General features: G+C 44.1%; 1 protein-coding gene across 2 annotated transcripts in view; it reads left to right on the plus strand.

Moving 5' to 3' along the window:
• Positions 1-7,556, plus strand: part of LOC306830374 (calsyntenin-2-like) — a 250,424-nt gene extending 242,868 nt beyond the window's left edge. For both annotated transcript variants that reach the window (XM_079353806.1, XM_079353805.1), the window contains exons 13-17: positions 806-976; positions 1,111-1,256; positions 2,412-2,535; positions 6,566-6,750; positions 6,865-7,556. In XM_079353806.1, coding sequence (XP_079209932.1) covers positions 806-976; positions 1,111-1,256; positions 2,412-2,535; positions 6,566-6,750; positions 6,865-7,080 — 842 coding nt within the window. In that variant the 3' untranslated portion in view covers positions 7,081-7,556. The remainder of the gene's footprint in view (positions 1-805; positions 977-1,110; positions 1,257-2,411; positions 2,536-6,565; positions 6,751-6,864) is intronic.
• Positions 7,557-17,738: the final 10,182 nt, after the last annotated feature.

Consider the following 17,738-nt stretch of genomic DNA (forward strand, 5'->3'; position numbering starts at 1 on the left):
TTTCATGCTAAACAAAGATCTAAAGTACAGAGAGCATCTAGAAGCTCACAACCCAAAAACCACTGGGAGAAGAATCTTCATGAACACAACTTTCTTTGCACTTCTGCTCACGTTTCCCCGTTTCTCCTCCTCACGTCTGCCTTTCCCCCAGAGACGCCCTCCAGACACACACCCCACATATATCTCTCTCTCTGTGTCTCCATCGGGAGACAGTTAAATGGGCATAGCCCGTCTCCTCCTGAGGGACTGCACAGTGAAGGCTGCTGAACAGTGAGACGTGGAGGCCAGTGCTTTATAGTAGTCTGTAGCAGATTCCCGGTATGGCTGTGACGGGAGCTGTCAGAGGGGACTTGTTACTGCACAGCCTCAAAGCGCCGTCAGTGTTCAGAAAGATGACGAATAATTGGAGTCTGTGAGAAGGGGAAGGTGTGTTTTGTCCTGTAATCTTTGAATATGGACTTTAAAAGTGTTCGGGGTCGAGGCACGGCGGCAGCAATTAGGCTGTCACGCCACAATTAAGGGTGCATGCATTCATGTGGACGTTAATTAGGCTTCATTTAGTGAGAGGGGAACAAAGGCATGCAGGCCTCCTTTGGCTGTCCCTGCAGAAAAGTTGGATATGTATTTTTTTTTATTATTTTAAGCCGCCTGCAAGTGTTGCTATTCTAAAGTTTCTAAGTTGTAAACAAACAAACAAACAAACAAACAAACACACGACCTCCAGGTGTTCACAGCCTCTTCTTCTAATGTTCTTCATAAATGAAACAGACGACGTGTGTGTGTGTGTGTGTGTGTGTGTGTGTAGCACGCCGACCCGGGTTACTGGAGGAGATCATTCATAACTTGGACTACTGTGATATCTTGGTGTTGGGGGAGGAGCTTAGGCCGGACCAAGAGTCCCTCCAACTACAGCGCAGCGTCCTGCTGGGAAAACACCTCGACGCCACCAACTCCACGTCTGGCATGTCCATATATGGTAGGTTGCTGCGGTTACCAAACCAAAGATGTGCGTAGTGTCATTAAGTTGGTTTTCTTGCGGCACATCCGTAAAGTCGGCAGAATGTTTTTACGAGCAGTAAGTGAAACGTGTGTCCGTGTTTCCCCCCTCAGGTGTGGACTCCATGTCCAACTACGAGCAGGTGATCCGACAGGTGCGTTACTACAACTGGCAGCCCGAGCTACTAACGGAGAGGAGGTTTCGCCTCACCTGCTCCGAGCTCAACGGACGCTACACCAGCAACGAGTTCAACCTGGAGGTCAGTGTGGACGAGCAGCCATGTTTCACGTGGTTTCAGATATTCAACCCCTGTGAATGTGCATGAATGGACTTGTGTCCTCTGACAGCAGACTCTACCATCAGTGTGTAGAAGCTGTTTGAGTGGTCACAAGATGAGAAAGTAAATGTATATTGAAAAAGCTGCAACAGGCTGCACATTCAGGACCGAGGTAACTTCATCACGTTGGTTCTGAATGTGCAGCCTCGTTCTTTTTATCGTTTGAGCCTTTGCAGAGTGTCTGCACTGAGTCGGCCATCTGGAAACTTTCGTTCTCAAACTTTTAATAGACGTGAAAATGTTATGCACAAAAAGATTCATTAAAGGTTGGCTGCATGTTTTTAAAGCAATCATCTTTTCGGAGGTTCTTTGTTTATGTCACAGGACAAAAATCTGCTCTCACGTAACAAATGATTTGAACGTACTTGCACAAATTAAAATCCTTCATTACAACAGTTGTGATAGTCAGCATTGGTAGCAAGTTGCCATCAAAGATGGAGCAGCTTCTTACAAGTGACTGTATCAAAGTGCTTCAGCTGGCAGGGTCCCTGTGCTGACTCAGCTCAGGTGTCTGGCAACACTTTTACTCTGAGAGCAAATTTAAAATGAACTGCTGCAGCATCAATTTCCCACCTTTGGTGACAAAACATCTCTGGGAAAGTAGAAAGTTCAGTATGAGAAATGGAAAAGCCTTTAACGTAACTCGGTACTCAGTATGCAATTTCACACTCGCTCAATTTGATAAAAAAAAAAAAAAAAAAAAAAAAGATGAGAATTTTATGGCCAATCTGGTTTTCCACCTCCACTAATATGAACCTTTGAGTTCAATGGTGCAGCAGAAAGTTTGTTTATCTCTCACATGACTCCGGAGACTTCCTTTTAGATTTTGCTGCTCAGGTTTAAAATCAGCTGAAACTCCAAGAAACAGTCTGTGACGGCGTGTCGGCACCTGTACGTGGTTACTTTAAAGGAGCGACCTGTAAGATGTGTAATGACCTTCCTGTGTGATCAGGAAGGAAACGTGCTGTGTGCAGCAGCCAGTACGTCCTCCTTCTTTAGATTCTGGATTTGTCTGGTTCACATTTTACCTCCTTGTGACCTGACTGTAAAGTCTCCACTTCCTCCTGCCTCGAACAGGTGAGCGTGCTGCACAGCTCAGACGCTGGAGAACATGTCAATCACATGGTAGCCCCGCCCCAGTACATGCAGGTGGTCCATCATCCGTCCACGATCCACGACCTGTACCACGTCCACAGCTCAGGTGAGCAACCACAGCCGAGCTCGCTGTGTTCAATGTGTCTCATTACTTTGAAAAAATACTGTAAATGTTTGTTGTATTAGATTAATTTGTTCTATTTGTATCCTCGCATTTAATGTGATATTTGAAAAAAGGACAATTTAAGAGCTTATCTCCCTCTAATCATAAGACTTTTTGTTCGATTGGCTGACGTGTCGTTGACGGGAAAGAGCCAGATATTAGCTCTGGGATCGATGTGTGTCACCTGTAAAGTTTCCCTGCACACCATGAAAGCCTGTTAAATCAATAACAGGGAACACTTCTGATCCAGAACCTGTCCTGCACCTTCAGCCGTGCTCATTTTTAGACGTCTGTTTTAAAAGATGAGCGGAGGCTGAAAGATGAAGCCAGCTCTCCCATGTGGAGATTAGACAAACTGAAGTAACTGCTTTTGGAGTTTTGGTGGCACCCGGGTCCAAACAGTCTGGACCCGCCCCTGGCTGGCAGTCAGACCCAGGAGCTACAGTACATGCTAACCAGTGAGCATTTAAAGAGCGTTAACGTCAGCCATTCATCCCTGGGTAAACACGGCCTCGTCGTGGGAAACGCTCAGTTTCGCTTTCTAGTTTGTTTATCGCTCTGTTCATCCGACCGCCGCTCTCACGCCGCGCTCCTCAGTGATGGAGAGAAGTGTAATTCCCCCCGTTCGTTTTCCTCTCCCTCTGTGCATGCGAGTCATCTGAAGTCAGGGGAACATGGAGCCAGAAGAGACATCGGTCTAAATCTACCACACGGCGTTTTAATTATTCATCACACTCTAATGGATTTTACTTAGAATCCTGGAGAGTTCAGTGGCCAGTGCTGTTAACGGAGTGTGTGCGTGCTTGTGTTCATGCGTGTGTGTGTGTGTGTGTGTGTGTGAAAAGGAGGTCAGAGTAGCAGAGACGAACGTGGGTGGATGGAAATCAGGAGTAAAGAATCAGCAAAGAGAGATTCAGTGATGACTTACGTCTCCGAGCATGTGACGATATCATGCTGTATGTAGAGACTTAAAAGTGAAAGGAAAACATCAGTATGTGCGTGAGTAAGTGTGTGTGTGTGTGTGTGTGTGTGTGTGTGTGTGTGTGTGTGTGTGAACCACATGAAAACACTCAGCCGAGACACTGAGGAGCTGCACGAAGCTTCACTGCGAGGAAGATCAAAGGACGTGAATTTAGTGTGAAAATCTCAGGAACTTGACTGAATCACGATCATCTGAGGAGTCCTCTGTTAGACACACACACACACACACACACACACACACACACACACACACACACACGGCAGCGGAGAGGGAGAGGGAGAGCGAGGCCAGGCGTTGGGAAGTCGTGTTATCTCAGTAGGTTGCAGATCACAGCCGAAGAAATCAACATTTTAGATCAAGAGAAATCCCCGAACGTGTGTTCTGGTTATGCTACTAAATAGAGCTTATGATGTGTGCAGGCCGCGTGTTGCACTGAGACCTACATGACATGTGCTTACTTATTTTTATTTGACACAATCTGTAGTTGACACCCGGCTTAAATGAATCCCTGCTGGTTGTTTGAATCAAAGCCACAAACATCACTCAAAGGTTAAACTTGACGCTTGTTGTCGGGCAGAGAAATCTGTTAGAAATATACGATTTAGTTTTTTTCAGGTTTCATCCTTGCGTTGTGTTTTTTAGCAAGAACACACAGATAGAAGCCAATCACACGCCACATTTGTCCTAATTCGGCCTGAGAGTGTGGTTCAAAATTAGCCATGATAACCATCACAGGTAGAGTGACCACGAGTCACCTGCGACGTCTCTGATTGGTGGAGCTCGATGTTAGAGGTTCCTGTCGCCGAATGTGAACGGATAGTTTCATTAGCAGGCTTGTTAGTTAGTTAGCTAACAGGAAATGGATCATTCACCTTGGTATGCCGCACACTTGTTTTTAAGAAGAAGAGATGTCATTCCCAATGCATTGTGGGATGTGTAGTTCATGACACAGGAAGCTATGTTTTAAAGAAAGAAGCCCGAGAGCACAAACTGCACCTGTAGACATGCATGTATGCAGAGACGTCACCGTTTGGCGCCTGAGCAGTCGGGGGTCCGCTGCCTCCAGCAGACAATCCAGATTTGTACTGGGACTTAAACCAGCAACCGAAGAGCCTATAAGGACTGAGCTGTTGCTGCACCCTTAAAAACAAGAGACCAAAACAGCCTGATGGGAACAATTGAAATGTTAAATTAGCTTGATTTATTTTCTGCATATATCCAAAGTTAACGTTAACTGGAGCTGCTAACCTGAGACCAGCTGGGTTTTTTTTTACCTTGATGATTGCACAAAGTGAACACTAACAGACGCCCACAGTGATTATTATTTACTCTGAGGGAGGCAGGAGCGTCTGAACGAAATGTCACGGCAGCCCGACAGTAATTGCTGAAGTGCTTCAGTCTTGGCCGAAGTGATTGACAGGCTAACCGACTTGAACGCTGCAATTGCGATCCTTTGAGCCGCGCACGCTAACGTGGCTTAGTGTTGTTAAAAAGGGGAAGAAAATACAATTTGAAAAATGACATTCTCAGAAAATCGATGGAGCTGTCACAATAATTAAAGATAACAATCGAGAGCAGTGGAGCCTTCTTATTTAAAGCTTCTCTGATATGACACAACCTGAGAAAGAAACAATCAATAGGCCATCAGGAGAGTCATCCAATATCCAACGGAGCCGATAACAGTGAAGACTGGTACAGCAAAATGAGGAAAACAACCATAACTGACTCTGAACACACAACATGGCTGTGTGTGTGTGTGTGTGTGTGTGTGTGTGTGTGTGTGTGTGTGTGTGTGTGTGTGTGTGTGTGTGTGTGTGTGTGTGTGTGTGTGTGTGTGTGAGATGAATTGTTACACTTGAGGGCCTCTTTCAGATTCAACCTTTCAATTTCGTTGCGTTTTATTTTTGGGGCTCTTTGTGAAATACATGACAGCGGATAGAGTCGGACACTGGGGGGGAAAAAGCCACAGGTGGGATTCGAACCTGCGGCGCCCACTCTCAGGACTACAGCGTCTGTACGTGGCGTGCACGCACTAACCACAAGATCTGCGACGCTCCCGTCAAGCAAAGTCTAGTTTTGACTTTTTGTTTTTTTGTCTTCTGACCAAAACACTGTGATAAGCGATAAGCTGAAACGTCTGCCTGCACTCGCTGCTGTCTTTGTGCGTTAACGTCAGCCATTCATCCCTGGGTAAACACGGCCTCGTCGTGGGAAACGCTCAGTTTCGCTTTCTAGTTTGTTTATCGCTCTGTTCATCCGACCGCCGCTCTCACGCCGCGCTCCTCAGTGATGGAGAGAAGTGTAATTCCCCCGTTCGTTTTCCTCTCCCTCTGTGCATGCGAGTCATCTGAAGTCAGGGGAACATGGAGCCGGAAGAGACATCGGTCTAAATCTACCACACGGCGTTTTAATTATTCATCACACTCTAATGGATTTTACTTAGAATCCTGGAGAGTTCAGTGGCCAGTGCTGTTAACGGAGTGTGTGCGTGCTTGTGTTCATGCGTGTGTGTGTGTGTGTGTGTGTGTGAAAAGGAGGTCAGAGTAGCAGAGACGAACGTGGGTGGATGGAAATCAGGAGTAAAGAATCAGCAAAGAGAGATTCAGTGATGACTTACGTCTCCGAGCATGTGACGATATCATGCTGTATGTAGAGACTTAAAAGTGAAAGGAAAACATCAGTATGTGCGTGAGTAAGTGTGTGTGTGTGTGTGTGTGTGTGTGTGTGTGTGTGTGTGTGAGATGAATTGTTACACTTGAGGGCCTCTTTCAGATTCAACCTTTCAATTTCGTTGCGTTTTATTTTTGGGGCTCTTTGTGAAATACATGACAGCGGATAGAGTCGGACACTGGGGGGGAAAAAGCCACAGGTGGGATTCGAACCAGCAAAGTCTAGTTTTGACTTTTTGTTTTTTTGTCTTCTGACCAAAACACTGTGATACTCGCTGCTGTCTTTGTGCTCCTCTCAGCCCTCTCTCGTCTTTCCCCTCAGGCGTGCCGAGCGCCGCCACCGTGGTCATTGTCATGTGTATCGCCGCTCTCGTGGTCGTGGTGGTGCTGGGCATCTACCGCATCCACCTGACACACCAACAGGAAGTGAAGTTGGCAGAGACGGCCAAAGAGGAGGATGTGAGCTGGGACGACTCGGCGCTCACCATCACAGTGAACCCCATGGAGGTAGGAGGGCGGGGGAGGGGCATGATGAGGGAGTGTAACAACAACGCTTCAGGAATCAGAAGAAGAAAACGCACGTGTCTTCAGCTTTTGATTTCTGAACGCCGCTCCCCACAGAATCTCCAGCAGCCTCAGGCTGCAGAGGAGGAGGCCAGCGAGGAGGAGGAAGAGGATGACGAAGAAGGAGAGGAGGAGGAGGACGACGAGGAGGATGATGACATCACCAGCGCTGAGTCAGACGACAGCGAGGAGGAAGTGGACGTCCAGCTACCCAGAATGCAACGCCAGAGCAAGAAGGGCCAAAGCTGGGACAAAGCAACAATATCTTACTGAAACACACAATCACTCACACACACATAAAACACACACACACACACACACACACACACACACACACTGTGCAACACATTCATACAGAGGGTTGAAGCTAAAAGACTTTAAGTGATGTTGATGCTCTAAAAATGAGGTTATGCCGCCCCCTACTGGAAGAACACACACACACACATACACACACACACACACACACACACACAGTGCAATGATTTAACCTTAGCCTTCTGTTTTATACAGGTAATAAAAAAACATCAAACACATCAATCAAATAACTGTTGACCTTCTTAAAGGGACAGTGTCAAATTAATCTCTGCTTTTACAGGCTCCATGACAAATCTGATCTGAAAGTTTATCGACGACACCCTGCACCATACTTTGAGTTTAAATGTGTCCAATCACAAAGTGATGTCCCCCAGACATGCAAAGCAGTCTTTATTTAAGAAAACTGAGTTGCAAGAGTAAAGAATCTGACTATTTTTGGTTTGTATACTTCATGTTATTTAGCCGACGTGGCACAGGTGATTTTACAGAAATAGCGTATTTTCAATGGTACAAAAACAACAACAAAAAAAAACAAATGTGTGTGTAATCATGTGTCGGGGTCTGAGTTCTTGGTTTTTGGGGAAGACAGAGGAGTCTCCTTGTACATTTTTATACGCTCCTTTCTTGTAAATACTGAATATAGTAGGTGGACCCCCCCTCCCCCCCCAATCCCTTACATTCCTAACACCACTTTCTCCGCCTCCTCTCCACCTGTACACAACACACACTCACACACACACGTCACTTCCTCTTCCATTTCAATGTGCACACCCTAAACCTGAACCCTTAGCCTGCAGGAGTCTTTACTGTACAGACCCCTCAGTCCTCAGTGTGAGTCTCCAGCTCAGAGTTCAGATCATTCCAGTCGACTGCAGGGGGGGGGGGGGAGGGGGGGGGGGGGGGGGGGGGGGGGGGGGGGGTGGTTAGGACGGAAGAGCCACTGCCACCACAGCGACTGGGTTAAAGGGAGAGTTTGTTGTTGTTAGCGTTAGCCTCCTGGCTGGAGTTAGCTGCCTGAAGATAAAGTTCAGACTTCAGAATCAGAACAGATTTTTATTACTAAGCACATTTACATGTACGAGGAATTTGTCTTTGGGTAACTGGTGCAAAAAGAACCATAACAACACTTCAGCATCTTCATTTAGCTCACTTTATGGAAACAACGGATCTAATATCCGTCAGAAAGCCATTTTAGTTTTGCACTCATTTCGTGATGCGACGCGTTGCGTGCTCCTTCCCCGCTTGCAGCATGTCTGTCCGGCTCTGCGCGCTTTAAAGGAGACAACAAATTCATCCCAAAAAGAATAGTTTACAGCAACGACTACAATACACAAAGCCTCAGACTTTAAAAAGATGGAAGAGATGCAGACAGAGAAACGAGCTGAGCAGAGGGCGCCACAGATATATAGAAACACGAGATGACTTACCTGCACTGATCACCAATGGGGAGCGAAGTAGCAACGTGGCGGCCATCTTACCACAGGCAGCTGGCCGTGCTCTATACGTTGATGTCAGTGGTGAATGTATCTCCTGTACCCTAACATTCAAAACTTGACAGGTATGTTCAGAGACGTACGTTCCTTCACACTCCGCAGCACGTCAGCTGACCTAAGATGGCCGCCGTGTAGCTACGCCAGAGAATCCCGCATGAGTCATCTACTGTTTGTATATATCCATGGTTTAGTCCACAGCACTGCAGGAAGTCAGCGACACTTTACATCCCACCATCTCCTTCTTCTTCAATCGAAGCTGCATTCAAGGGATGTAGGAGAGTGGGAAATTACAGCTTCCTAGAAAAGTGAAGATCTGAAGCTTTAAAATGGATTTATTTATACAACGATCAGCTTTATGTCAATATATTTCAGTGCTACACATGAAAAGTTTGAATGCATTATTCCTCACTTTGATTTATTCAATGATGAATGAGTAAACATCATAACATTGATGCAAACAAAGTAAACAAACTTTAAGGAATAGTGACGATCCATATAATAACATATTCAAGTTAATGTAAAGAAAATTAGATCAAATTATTGAAAAAAGTTATTTTATTTATAAAAACTATGTGAAATATAATATATACATATATAATGATGTGCATTCTGAATGTGAAACTAAAGCTCTGGAGCTTCACAAAGTGGGGATCCATTTTCTGAGAAATGTCTGGACAGGCTGATCAGACGAGGGTCCAATGACACGCTTTAACCCGCCTCCAACCACATCGGGTCTTCAGTGGCTTATTTTGAGCCCTCCAACATGTCGGCCAGTGTCCCGACATGTTGTGTCCCGAGGGACTTGCTCCACTCCCTCCTCTCTCCTACACATGGATAATCTCTCTCGCCTTATTCTTGACAAATTTCGGTTTTCACCGCAGCACTGCTGCAACGCTGGGATGGAGCCGCCTTAGGGAGGTATCCTACTGTCATTCCAAAATGTGCACATCTTGGGCCAAGTTTGTCAGCCCTCAGGGGCCCCCAACTGCTCCGGGGCCCCTAGCAGCTGTCTGCCTCTTTGGGAGTAGTGGACCATTTCAGAACATCTCGTCCCATTCAGGCGTCTCTTGTCAACGTAGCTGGAGACGAACTGTGTGCATGTAAAAAGCCAGTTAGCAATGTTAGCACCAGTGCTAGCTTGGTGACGTCTACCATCGCACTACTCTTATGTAGACTAAAGAGACGGCGTCAAACGGAGGAGAGACCGGCGCACGGCGTGACGTCACAAGAACAAACCTCAGTTTTACCCGCCGACACAGAAACACTTAAAACAGATTTTCTGAACATCTTAGTTTGGCTAACGGAGAGTTTTCAGCAAGCTAAAACGCAGTTTGCATAAAAGGCTCAGTTTGAACTGTGAAGCTGTAAGATCACAATGACAGGCGGAGACGTAGTGCGCTTGACGGCGACGCATTTGACATAATCACAAAACCCAGTTCAAGGTTTCCTCACCTTGAAGTGAACGGGCATTAATCTGTGGCCATCCTCCATCCAGTCCGCGTGTCGCGTTTGATGACAAAGAGTCCACGATGAAGCGTTGTCACGGTCGGCCTCGGATCAATCACACACCTGGGGGCGTAGTTTGGAGAACCTGTATGTGTATACTGTAGCTCTATGTCCATGTAAAGATCTCATGTTGTTTAAGAGTTTCCCCTCATCTGACTGTGACACCTCGTCTTGTGACATCAACCCCCCCCCCCCCCCCCCACCCCCCACCCCCCTTCCCCTCCCCAGAACCTTTGGTGGATTTTGCATCGGCCCGAGCCCTAATGTTGTCCTGACGTTTGTTTTAGAAGAGGAGGACGGGTGAAATTAACATGAAACCTTGTATAATGTGTAAAAGTTTATTTTTTTTCTTTCTTTCTCTCCGGACTCTTTGGTCTGTTTTTCTTTGGAATGGTCACTACAGCACTTTCTGTAAATTGACCAATAAAAACTTGTTTTGGAATCAAGCTGTGCGCCTCGCGGCCTGTGTGTGCAGTCTCTTTACCACCTCAGGGTAGTTACATCAGACATCATAAAAACCCAGATGTGAGGAGTCACAAGGTTATCAAAGAGAAGAATGAAAGTGAAACGAATCAATGAGCAGAGTAATGAGGTGTGTTGATCTGGATCATCACTCTGGTGAGTGTGTGGAGGCGTGTGATGTCATTCATTAAAGAATCAACAAGCAGCCGGGTCAGGCTGAGCGAGGGACTGAGGGGAACCAGCAGGTCTTTGAAGACCGGGGTGCACCAGGTCCAGGTGCAGCCGGAGCCTCCTGACACACGTATTGATGTTAAGCACATCTCTTGACGGATGCTAATTGGCCGGAATGATTTACTCGTTACACAGGATTTTGAGGTTGTGAATTTTGGTTTCATGAATTTCTTTACTGATTTAAATAAAATGAAACACATTTAAGCAGCACTGCTAGCCGAGTGGTTAAGTGTGCGTGCCTCATGCACGCAGCTGTGGTCCTCCAAGAAGCCGGCCTGGGTTCGAATCTGACCCGTGGTCTCGTCTTTCCCCGCTCTGGTTTCTGACTCCACTGTCATATCTCCAAAGCGAAGTAAAAGAAACATTTAAAATGTCAGCTTTGTGCTTTTAATTTGAATATCTGTAACAATTAAATGATTAGAATCAGGATCACCGATTGTCTCTGATCTGGAGCCATTCAATGTATGAGAGTCTGCCTGGTATCAATGATTGATAGAAGGTCTCCATCTAGTGGATACTGATGGTACTGCACACCTATGTGACAGTCAGTCCGGTCCTGAGCCGTCACACACGCGTGTTGATGATCTCATCTCTGGTTTCAGCCTCGAGCTCGTCTGTGCTCTGCATGTCCACAGCAGCTGATGACCCGACGGGCTCACTTCCTGCACAGAGACGAACCAGCTCCACATGAAGAGCATCGACACACAACTTTTTCATTCCCGCTGTGAGAGTGCGGCGAGGGCGACGCCCCAGGCACTGTCACCTTCACCGACTCACAAACAAGAATCGACTTTAGATTCTGCAACGACAAACTGTCACTCCTCCAGAAAGCTTCAGGCTACAAACAACTATAATAATCATTATAAAGATCATTAGTCGTCTCTTCAGCGTCTAATCGATGAGACGGCTCAGGGGACAGATGGACCTCCTCCTCGGCTGAGTCTCTTTCCTTCAAGCTGCAGGGTTGTGACGACCTGTCAATCAAAGGATCCTCCAACACAAACAGCGGGCTTATTCCCGCGCGCATTCTTCATTATGCTACTTCGCACTTTGACGCTAAAGCCATGGCTGTTGCCATGGAAACCCAGAATGCAGCTGTTGGGATTCAGACCCGGTTTGATCTGCTCACTCAGAGAAAGACAAACGCTCACGCTCGTGTGTCTGTGTGCAGAATGAGACGTGAAAGCGAGGTCAGTGACGCACAGGTGGACGCGGCGCCGCTCTGCCGCAACAAGGGCAGATCTTCTAATGTTTGAACGTCAACACAGATGGTCACATGGTGGCGGGAGTCGATAGATAGATAGATAGATAGATAGATAGATAGATACTTTATTGATCCCGAGGGAAATTCAAGGTCTAAAGGATTTCAAGCAAAGCGCCCGTGCAGACTGGAGAGTCTGAGGCCAATGTAGACAAACATGGCCGTTAAGCCCTCCCTGTGCCCTGGAGCATGCTGGGAAAAAAAAGGTGTACCTTCCGCACACAAAATGTCCTCTCTGTGTTACGTCACGCATGAACCCTGGACCACAGTGACGTCACCTGTTGGTTCTCACCCGTGTAGATGTGCAGCCATGTTGGTTTTCTGCAACAAAAAAAACTGCATAAAAAGATGGACAAGAGGACAGCTCCTGAAAAGTGAAGCCAAATTATTTGGAGCACGCTGATTGGTCGCAGCGTGGATCATAAACCCTGCGTCCTCTAGGGCAACAGGTATGGATAACGTATAAATAAAAGACATTTTCTCAAACATGGTTTACTTATCATTAGCTTGTATGAGGACGGCTTACGTCCCGGTTTGTCTTTCACTGCGAAGTTGAGAATTTAACTTTGAGAATCGTTCGTCTCAATTCTCCTCTGAGCCACCGTACATTCAAGTTATTACCGCTCTTCATCCCCCCCTTTCTCAATCACCTCATAAACAAAGCCCTCCGACTGACACGGGATTATTCACGTCTGATTTATTCTGTCAAACAATTACAGCTCCTCACAGCCCAGAGGAGCCAGCACTTCACCCTCGAGGACCAGAATAATCCAGTCCAAGCAGCGGCTTCCAAACGAGCGACACCAGAGGGTTCCAAAAAGAGTTTTTCCACTCTCTAATTAAAGCATGAAATACGTCCTGTACGTTTACAACAAGCCAGTTCAAATAAAATGATTTATTCAATTAAGGGGAACTCATTTTGTAGTGTGAGGTCATGAGGTCAGGTTAGTATTGTAAATAGAAATCTGTCTCTTTCATGTAACACCCCCCTCTCAGGTGCACTCAGGTTACAACAGTGATCCCGGGCAGGGGTCAAATCAATGACCAAACAAAAAGGAAATGGACACAAATTTAGATTAGATTAGAAAATTAGCCGAACGCTTATTGATAATGACATAAAATCCCTGTGTCACCATACAATAGCTGACTCAATTATTGTCGGGACCACGGGAGCTGCACTAGGGCAAGAACGACAAACAACCTTTAACCCCAAAACAACATCAACACCGAAACTAAACCCACACAGTAAGAGCAGCAGAGGGAAATCTGCCCGGCTCCCTAAAGCAGAAATAAAATCATTAGTTCCCCAACCAAAATCCCACATACACAATATTTATTAAAAATTGGCTGAAGCTTTATTAGACGGATGTACATAAATTATTCGTACAAACTGAAATTTCATTGAACACACTCAGAGCAAATGTGCAGTTTCTGTGATCACTCCTAACGTTTGACTCCTGAATGAAATTTACATTTTCACTACAAGTTCAATGAAATAGAATTTTATTTAATTAATGGATTTATTCAAATAAAATGACATTTATGAAATCAATTTAAAAATCAATACTTTGATATAATTTAATAATACCGATAAAAAAAAATGTAATCAAAATAAAAAATATGAAATGTATTTTATGTTTGTATGGACTTTCTGAGTGTCTGAGTGGCACGGAAAAACAGGAAGTGACATCAGCGCAACAGACTACAAAAATAAAACAAGCTCTAAAATAAAATATAAAAAAGGAAAATATAATAAACATGTAACATGTATCAAAAAATTTAAATAAAAGGATGGATATTTTGGTGAAGTATGTCAATACTTGCAGATGATCAGCTCATCATCAAGCTCTGCAGAAGCCTGATAACGATCCTGATCATTTGAATCAGGTGTGTTGGAAGAGGGAAACATCTAAAACATGCAGGATTGTGGCCCTTGAGGACCAGGGTTGGCCACCCCTGGTGTATAGGGATGTATGTTGCAGACCAGGGGTGCCCAACCCCTGATCAGGATCGTTATCAGGCTTCTGCAGAGCTTGATGATGAGCTGATCATTTGAATCAGGTGTGTTGGAAGAGGGACACATCTAAAACATGGTGGATAGTGGCCCTCGAGGACCGGGGTAGGCACCCCCTGTTGCAGACTGATTTCTCAAAAGCCATTTGAAATTGTATGGCTTGTCAGAATCCAAGAATCTAGTCTTATAAATGTATTCATGTCAGTTAAACACATTTTTCTTCATTTTGTATGTTGATGAATATCAGATGTTAACTAGGGGCAGTCTCGACAGCGTGCTGCAATTTAATAACTCAGCAGTTACAATTTCTACTTGCCAGTCTGTGCATTGTCATGTCTGTTAAAAAAACAAGACAAACTGTTGGACATTGACGTTTTTGGCTGTTTGCTTGTATTTTCACAGCAACATGTTTTCAAGCAGTAAAGTCAGTTTTGCCGTTTCTGATACAAATCCAGTTTGCTTTGTGTTTTTCTTTTCCAAGCTTAACACCAGCTGGGGGTATATAGGTTAACATATGTGTAAATTGATTATATGTCTGAATAATTACTATATTAATTTTCATATGATTAAAAGTTAACCCCTTAGCGTAAAGGTTTTTAACTTAACTTTGTTTTGTTGGATCAGCACACTTAATTCATGTAACTGTACTATTTTTAAAAGTAGTTGTAACTACCTTATTAAATTAAGTAACTCATAATTATATCATTCAAGTTTAAATTACCCAAGAAAATTACGTCACTAGGTTACATTTACCCTTACAAATCTAGTGTCACTGAACCCTGGTAATTAAGTAATAGTAACGCAATTACATCATGTTGACCCAACATATTTACATTTAGGGCACTCGACACAATTGTTTCTCGCAAATTGAAAGCATTTTACTTGGGTGGAAAACCTTTCCATAATTTTATTATGTTCAGCCAACGAGTTATTTTTTTGAGTGTATGACTCTTCTTGAATACAGGACATCAGACACTTTGCAGCTTCCCCACAAAGAACTTGGAGAGTTGTGCCAGGATTTCCGGCTAGAAGAGCTCACCCTGTCCCATTTCCTGAAGTGTGAACTTGTGTTGCTGCTTTTGTAATCATTTCAATGAAAAAAAAAAAAGTGTAGCATATTATATTTAAGTTGTCCAGGGTTTATTTTTCTTTTTTGAGTTGTTTTCAGCCAAATGTGCAGTGAGGACAATGCAGGAAGGCCTGGATTGGTGTCATGTGGTCCTGTTGTATTAAAACAGTTTTCAGCAGCATTAAGTACAGGGTGAATAATTGGCTGAGTTCTACCTGTACAGAGGGTGATGCAGAAGTCCAAAGAGGAAACACAACATGTATACCTAGGAGGGAGGGCAGCACATAAAAAGTTTAATAATAAACAAAAAGAGTAACAAGTAAAAAGAACAACAAAAAACTTAAAATAGACATGGAGGAAAATTATTTTCAGGTTTGAACACTGTTTTCTTCAAATGATCAGGACTTTACATTCACAAAGCTTCTCTGACGCCGGACTCGTCTGCAATCTCGTGGCTGGACCCTGTGTACCATTCACCCCCGTAAACTTCGACTCCAGCTCTGGGTGCTGGTTTGATTCCTCCTCCAGGTAAGTTTTCTCTGAAATGCCAAAATATTATTCTGTTACACTTGATGTCGTTCTAAAATGTCACATTTAAAAAAGGGGTCAAGGACCACTGACATTGGCTCTACTACGGACTGACGTGGATGTTTCAGCTCTTTATCCTATTTATAAGACAGGGACAAACAATTCCTCTGCCATGATATATGTTAGGAGTTTGAGAGTGTTCTCACTTCTTGTCAAAGAAGTTGGCTTTAAGTTTATGTTTCCCTTGGTGTGTAGTACCTGGTTGCTTTCTTCAAGCGCCATCATAATGGACGCCACCACCAGGTTAACCAGCACGAACTGGGCCATGATGACAAAGCTCACGAAATATAACGGGGAGACCCACGGCAGGCAGTGGAATGTGGAGGACATTCCCTTAATGTGTCCTAAAAAAACACAGAGCAAGAGGTCAGAGGTCAGACGCAGCAGACTATTCTATTAACGTGTCACACTTAAGCCTTCAGCAAATTAAACTAGAAACAATAGAAAAAATCATTGTTTGAATCCCTATTTCACAAAGTGTCAGCTGGGTTTTGGACAGTAAAGAGAGATGACCATGCCATCTTTAGGTTGGAGGGTTAGCTATATGTGTGCGTGACACAAGCCTGAAAGGTATGGAGGTGTCTATATTTTTGGTGTTGACGTGGGACACGTAGATGTGTGGGGCATTTTATTGAGGTGCAGCACAACACATGCATTTGTTTATTTGTCTGTTGACGTTTTTTGATCAATCATCTAAAGTTTGCTCTTCTACAGAGCAGCAGTGATCCGGACCAAACAGAAAGAACTGTGAATTCAAAAATACATTGTTTTTGTTCAAATTCCTGCAGAAATTGTGAGGGTGGTATTCGTGTGTGCGTGAGTGTCTGTGTGTGCGTGCATGTGTGGGACAGCAGGAAGAATGGTGCCATCCAACAGCTAAGACAGAACTCTGTCCCACTCTAAACACTCACTCTGATAAGCTGCTCACTGATTGGTCGACATTCAGCTTTGATCTGCCAGAACATTCCATCAATGTATTTGAATGGGCTTACCACTGCTCGCAAAACCTCAAATATCTTAAAAACTAAACATGATATTACCGATCCGTTTGGACTGTGAGCGACAGAACAAATAGGCGCACGTTTCGATGTATTTTATTTGTATTTAACATTCAGACTGTTTTTTTCTGCTCTTTCCTCTTCTTCTACTTCTTGTTCTTCTGCTTTTACTACATTTTATTCTATCACTATTTCTTGTTCTTGTACAGATACTTCCACTTTCTTCTACTTCTTCCACTTTTTCTTCATCTTCTGCAAAATTTTCCATTGCTTTTGCTGGTTCTTCTTCATTCAGCAGTGTTTCCGCAACATTTCCACAGGGAAACACACTACCACACACACACACACACAAACACACACACACATACATCTTACAGAGAGGGGACTATCAGGCCACTAGCCAAGTGTGGTCTTCTCGTTCTGCTCATTTTAAAAATACATGAAAGCAATACTACAATTATTTGGGATGTTTTTTAAAACATAATATTACTTTTTGCTTTAAAACATTAATCAATGTTTCCACTATTTATACCAATTCACCAATTTCCTTGAACCTTACCTTTTTAAGTTTTCAATCAGGGCCATAACTGTTTTGTCCATTTTTTAACAGTTTTAACTCTTTTTGAACGGGTGTGTGTCCGGTGAAATGTTCTGGTGGAGTCTGTGACATTAACTTTGATATAATGGGTTTTGAGATAGTGTTTTGATTGGCTCGTTTCAATGTCTGGACAAACAATTTTCACATAGCAACATAAACTTTAGCCAATCGTGAACAAACGGTCTGTCCTGCTCTCAACTGCTGAAGGGCATCGGTCAGTCTTTGATCATCCATCAACGCAGGAACAATGGTAAGGACAACATTTTCTAATTATAGCCTTTATGCTAGAAATGTTAGCTTCTTGTCCTATGTGTATATATTATTGTGTATTCATTGCGAAGAATATAATACAGATTAGGACATGTAATATGTATATGTTGAGAAAAATCCAAGAAA

This window comes from Symphodus melops (genome assembly GCF_947650265.1).
Source record: "Symphodus melops genome assembly, chromosome: 10".
Taxonomy (NCBI): domain Eukaryota; kingdom Metazoa; phylum Chordata; class Actinopteri; order Labriformes; family Labridae; genus Symphodus; species Symphodus melops.